This window comes from Vigna umbellata, chromosome 11 (genome assembly GCF_029865625.1).
Source record: "Vigna umbellata cultivar VRB3 chromosome 11, Vumbellata_1.0, whole genome shotgun sequence".
NCBI lineage: Eukaryota > Viridiplantae > Streptophyta > Magnoliopsida > Fabales > Fabaceae > Vigna > Vigna umbellata.
Genome location: NC_142175.1, coordinates 22141000 through 22147782, shown reverse-complemented (window position 1 = coordinate 22147782; position 6783 = coordinate 22141000). Strand labels below are relative to the sequence as shown.

The following is a 6783-nucleotide window of genomic DNA, read 5'->3' as shown; positions in this document are numbered from 1 at the left end:
GATGAGTTTTTCTAGACCTGATATTGCTTATGTAGTAGGTAGACTAAGTAGGTACACTCAATGTACAAATCAAGAACATTGGGATGCACTTTCCAGGCTTATGAGATACTTAAGAGGTTCAATGGATTATGTCATTTAATACAGTGGATTTTTCGCTGTACTAGAAGGGTACAATGATGCTAACTGGATCTCTGATTCAGAGGAGACATAATCCACTAGTGGTTATGTATTCACACTTGGGGGTGGTGCGATTACATGGAGATCAGCTAGACAAACAATTATTGCAAGATCAATAATGGAATATGAGTTTATCGCTCTTGAGATGGTTGGTAGTGAGGTTGAGTGGTTGAAAAAATTCTTACCAAACATTCCACTTGAAATGAAACCAAACTCAACAGTGTCAATACACTGTCATTGCCAATTGGCAATAACTATAGCTAAAAACAAGAATTACAATGGAAAGAATAGACATATCCAATTGAGACACAATTTGGTGAAGCAGTTGCTAAAGAGTGGAACTATTTCAATTGACTATATGAAGTCAAAATGGAATCTAGTAGAACCTTTGACAAAACCCTTGGGAAGAAATATGATCTTAGAAACATCGAGGGAAATGAGACTTAAGCTACTGGCTAACAAACAAATGATGGTAACCCAACCTTTGTTATTAGAGATCCCATGAATAAGGTTCATATGGGTAAAAACAAGTCACTTGTCAGTTCTGATAGCACTAATTTGATTGTAAATCAAATATGTTCATTCCTATGATGTGTGTGAAAGTGCTAAAGACTCCACTATTGAGAGGTTAAAATTTGTAATTAATCAAAGTTTTTAATGATCTCCATATCCCTTATGGGTGATGTATGATTTGTAGCATACACTTGATGAAATCACCTTTATGAGTGTTAAGTAGGGCCACTTGCACGAGATTTTGGCATGGTCTCCAAAGCACTCATGAATATCGAGCACGTGCACGATCGAGTAAGCGCATCGCAGCGATAAAATCAAGGATTGTGGGGGTGTATTATGATTGATAAACCTCTAACACACTCAAGTGTCTTTGGTTCATATAACTTGCTAAACCAACTACATTTTGTGTTAAATTTCTCGATCTAGGACTCGTTCACATAGCTTGTTATACCAGCTCTGATGCATTACATCTTATAAAACCTAAGATTTTTCTTCTTTTCTTTCTTTCAATCATTGTTTCTTATCTTTTGCAATATGTGGGGGATTGTTATTATTTTTTAATATAATATTGCAAAAGATTTTTTCCAAAAGTTGCGGATGAATTCTCGAGCTTGGACCACAAGAATAGTGTGCTTCCAACGTTTGCTTAAAGATACTTCCCGCAAGGCACGCTGCCAACATTTATAATTTAGTTTCAACGTTCCTTTATTTTATTAAAAATCATTTTTAATAGAAGATATTTTGGATTTTTTGGATCATGGGCCTGGTTCCCCAACTCTATAAATAAAGCACTTCATTCACTCCAAAACATATAATCAGAAATCACTTTTCTCTCATTCTGTATTCTCTTAGTTTCATTCTTATATTTTATTCTCATTTTAGAGATCCTGACTAGTTCTGAGATCCTCAGAAATTTCTGAGAAGTTCCTGTTGTATCCTAGGGACTTGCGCAATACACCACGGATAAGTCCTTAGAGACAGTGATATACACGCCTCAGGAAATCCTTTGCTCGTGATCTTTATTCGTTTATTGTCAGCTTCTACAACATAGATTACCTACTACAACAAAATTATAAGTTACCTATAGATAGTTACATATCGATTTGAATTTGTATGTAAAGTAAGTATTATATACAGATTTTACTTACGGATATATAAAGTTGAGTTACATACGAAATTTTTCATAGGAAATACCAAAAGTATCTTTTACTGAATTTATGTATGTACATTTGGCACATTAGTGAAAAAACTTTCACTTACTGATTTTACATATGAATTTAGAAATAATTAATTAAAAAAAAATTAAACTAAAGTAAAAATTTTCATTCTCACGCACACTCAATTGAAAATGAAAAAAGAGGTTCTTAGAAAAGAAGAACTTAATAGAGTTATTGTCAACACCCAATTTCGTCCGGGTAAGTAAATATTTAAAAATAGTAAAAAATAAGATAATAATAATTAATGGTGGGTAAAAAGGGATAAAATAATGACTTTAATACAATATTTTTGAAATGTTAGTTTAATATGGTAATAATTTGAATTAATATTATGCTAATAATTATGAACAATAATTAAAATAGTATATTAATATAATTTGTTGCATCAGTTGCTTTTAAAGAGGAAAATATGATTTTCTGACCATAATGATAATCAATGTTTTGAATATTATTTAAATTTGTTTTCTAGCAACCATGACCATTTCTTTCCCTATTTTGTTTTATTGTCATTTAATTCACAATTAAAATAATTCTTTCCCTATTTTTTTTATTAATTCACAATTAAGGTAAGATTTCCATAATATTACGATGTGTGTATATAAATACACACTCTGCCATAAAAAAAAGGGGAGAAAAGGAGGAGAAAAAGAAGAAAAAAATAGAGAGAGACACTATGGAATAATGGAGATAGAAAAGGTATAAGAGAGTATAGAGAAAAGTAATTTATCACGCTAGAGGAACTCTGCCAACAGAAATTACCAAGGAAGAATTAGAGAGTATTGAAAGCTGAAAAGGTACGTCATCTTCACACCCTCTTTTTTTTCTTTTTGTTGCAATTTGAAGGTTTTTTCTAAAGGTTTTATTTTTTTTATATACAAATGACGTTCTTTTAAAAATCATGATTTTTGACATATAAGTACGCGTAGACCTATGGTCGGCTTCTTTCCTCTTTCCCACCGTTCTTAAAAATAAATAAAAAATACAAAAATCTTTAAAATAAAAAATATCAATCTTGTTAAACCAAATCTTTTTTCGGGTTCACTCTTCAAAAATCCAAATAAATCTATAATATTTTTTTACACAAACTCACAAACCTTTTTCTACATAAAGAACTACGTGATCCCTGATTGTCCATTAAATGGATGTACGTAGGACCAAGATCAATTCTTGTCGGGTTCATAAAACAAAAAATATATTTTTGTCTCTTAATAGTTTATTTATATCATTTTTTTTAGGGAAAATTAAACATTTAAAAAACCACTTCAATCTTTATACATTTAATTAAAGGTACTGCCTTTAGGCAGGCGCGATAGGGTGCTAACACCTTCCTTACGCGTAACCGATTCCCGAACCTGAAAATCTCTTTTCGCAGACCATGTCTTATTTTTTGGTTTTCCATAGTTTTTCCATAATAAATTATGGTGGCGACTCCACGAATCTTTTTCTCAAACCCGTTTGTGTTTTCGGGTCGCTGTCCCGTCGCGATCTCGGTTGCGACAGATGGCGACTCCACTGGGGACGTTAGAGAATCAGGCCTTCTTAATTAAATGTGCAAAATTGATGTGGTTTTTCTTTATTTTATTTTATTCCATTTTTTTCCCTTTATTTATATATGTTTGTCTTTATTTATTTTTGTAATTTATTTATATTCTTTTCTATTATTATTATTATTATTATTATTATTATTGTGCATATCATGAGTGGGACCCTATACCCGGGTCTGAGTGTAACATAGAATTAGAGGGGTTGTGTAGCGGTGTCACGTTTGGACTATTTCCAGTTTGGCTATCGTGAGAACCCCAGCCATTGTCTGTTCTCTTTACATGCAATTTCACACCTAGTTGCGTTTCAACTGTTGTGGAAAAGCTGTGAAAAGGACCATAGCTCTGGTGGCCTTAATTTTAGGTTTAGGAAGCTTTCCCTGTGAGATTGCATATGCAATGCTTAGACTTTAGGACGTCGGACCTGCCTTAAAAACATAAAACATGTTGTCTTGTAATCATTATTTTGGCATAGACATCTTCATGCATCATATGCGTTAGCAACATTTTCATCTTTTTTTCCTTCATTTTCTTTATACATAACAATAAATGTGTCATGTTTTATTTAAATAAAAAAACAAGAACAAAAATATCATGCCTTAATGAATAAATTAATAATGAAAAATAAACACTTTTTAGTCAAATGAATTAATAAAACTTTCATTTTTTTGAAGCATTTATTAACATGAAATCGTGAAAATAATTTTCTTCTTCATCATTTTCTATCATCCATTTTATCCATAAAAAAAAATTAGTTTATAAGGGGCACTATCTCAAAGGGATCGCAAGCAATCTTTTTAGCAAAAAAATAAAAAAATAAAAAAATGGAAAATGAAGAAAACAGGGGCAACTTATTTAAGTTAAGATTTTCGAAAATAATTTAATGGGAAGATATGTTTCTTCATCAAAAAAATTAAAAATGTTTTTGAACAAGTCAGGTTGACATCATGTTATTTAAGAAAAAAATGTTTTTTGAAAAAAATCAAAATTTCAAAACACAAGGAAAAAATGAAAATGACAAACTTAATTTTCATTTCACTGTAACAAGAACTTTTTCTTTAAGCCCATTGGGCCCGATTGATAGTTTTCTTCAAATTCAATTTCTTGAAAAAAAGCAAATGAATGCGATAAGAGGAAAATATAAAAAAAAACATATATTTCTCAAAAAGTTTTACCATTTTCATTTTGCCAAAAAAAAACATAGAAAGGGAAACATATCTCCATACTTATTTTACCAAACACCAACATCCTTTTGGTGTGTTGTATCTCATATTCACATATTACACGCCAACGTGGCTATCCAGTGTCCTTTAAATCCTTACCACTTTCAACTTTTCTGTGATTTCCGTTTATTTTTAGCATGCATCATTTCTGCATTTTCGCATAATTTGTTTTCATCTAATCCAAGTTAATAAAAATAGTATTAAAGTTTAAGAAAAAACAACGACGAAACTTCCACGACATCCTTATAAGACTCGAGCAAACGCCAAAGCTATGGAAGATTGGGAAGAGGAACGTGAAACTATAAAGGCCGATATTAGGCAGCTAAAGGATCAAGTTGGTCAAATTTTAGAAGCATTGAAAGCCATAAAAACCGCAGGGGAGACTTCGTTTGCAAAGGCTGATGATAATGCTCACACTCCAATACATGACGCTGTGGGCACACAATTCACATTTCCAATGTATGGTTTACCACCAGGTTACACACCGCCTATTGGAGATCATTCAGAGGCAGAGCATACTTCTTTGGTTTTTCCCGTAACTAGCAATGTACTTCCCATTAGTACCCAGGGGCCTATCCTCACAACTGAGACAAAACTGAATGAAACATCCAAGCTTCCCCACACAATTGTCGCACAAGATGCTACTTTGCATGCGAATGTAGAAGGAGCGAAGGATAAACTTGAAGTTCTAGAAGGTAGACTGAGAGCCATAAAAGGGTTTGAAAGTTACGGGTTTGGTGACGTGGCAAAGTTGAGTTTGGCTCCAGGAGTGACCATTCCACACAAGTTTAAGGTGCCAGAATTTGAGAAATACAAGGGAAACACATGCCCTAAGAACCATTTGACCATGTATTGTCGAAAAATGGCTGCCTACGCATACGACGATAAACTACTTATTCATTTCTTTCAAGATAGTTTGGCTGAAGCAGCGTTGAGTTGGTATACGCATCTGGAATCCTCTCATATCCGTTCTTGGACAAATTTGGCGGATGCCTTTGTAAGACAGTACAAATACAACATGCATGTCGCGCCAGACAGGTTACAATTGCACCATATGTCAAAGAAAGATGAGGAGTCTTTTAAAGAATACGCACAACGATGGAGAGAGCTGGCAGTGCAGGTTGAACCACCTCTATATGACAAGGAGATGGTTGCAATGTTTGTAAGCACACTACAACCACCTTTTTATGAGCATATGATTGGCAACGTGTCTTCCAATTTCGCTGATATCATCATCATAGGGGAAAGAATCGAAATCGGACTGAAAAGTGGGAAAATTATATCTCAAGCCACCACTCCAAAGAAATCTATTTTTAATCCAGGGAAAGAGAAAGAAGGGGGAGTGCATGCAACATCAGCAATACCCATGTGGGGAGGTCATGCACCCACACATAGCTATCAACCAAGCCCGAGTTATCCTCCTTATGTGAATAATACAGTGTCTGGTCCCCAAATGAGACCTCGACAACCAGGATATTATCAACCACAACAGGCTAATGCCAGGGGCACTGGAGCCGGTTTAGGTCCAGATCAGAATGTTGGTCAAAATGTTAATGCCAAGAGGAACCAATTGAAAATTTTCACTCCCATTCCTATGACGTATACAGATTTGTTACCTCAACTCCTTAAGAAGGGTTTGGCCGCTATTCGTCCAATGAAACCCTTACAGCCTCCATACCCTAAAAGTTTTGATGCAAATGCGAGATGCGATTTTCATGGGGGAGCCATTGGCCATTCAACCGAAGGATGCACCTCTCTTAAATTCAAAGTACAATCTCTAATTGATGCAAGATGGCTGAAGTTCCAAGAAGACGAACCTAGTGTTGAAGTCAATCCCCTTGCCGAGCATGGAAATACCTCAACAAATGCCATCGAGGGGGGGAGATGGCCTCGGTGAGGCATGTGGAATTTGTCCAGGAGCCGAACACATCATTAATGAGTGTACCAGGATTAAGAGCTTTCTCCAAGATCTGATTGACAGAAGTTTCCTACAAATATACTACGAGAATAAAGAAGAAGAAGTATCTGCAAACCCAAGAGCTGGAAGATAAAGAATTTGCCTGTGATGCTTATTGAAATGTAATCATTTTTAATTAACCTCACTGCTTTGCC

General features: G+C 34.4%; 1 protein-coding gene across 1 annotated transcript; it reads left to right on the top strand.

The window, feature by feature from the left end:
- Positions 1–4942: 4942 nt before the first annotated feature.
- Positions 4943–6568, top strand: LOC148191188 (uncharacterized). Its single transcript, XM_088101322.1, has one exon. The coding sequence runs from the start codon at positions 4943–4945 to the stop codon at positions 6566–6568; it is 1626 nt and encodes a 541-aa protein (XP_087957448.1).
- The last annotated feature ends 215 nt before the right edge of the window (positions 6569–6783 follow it).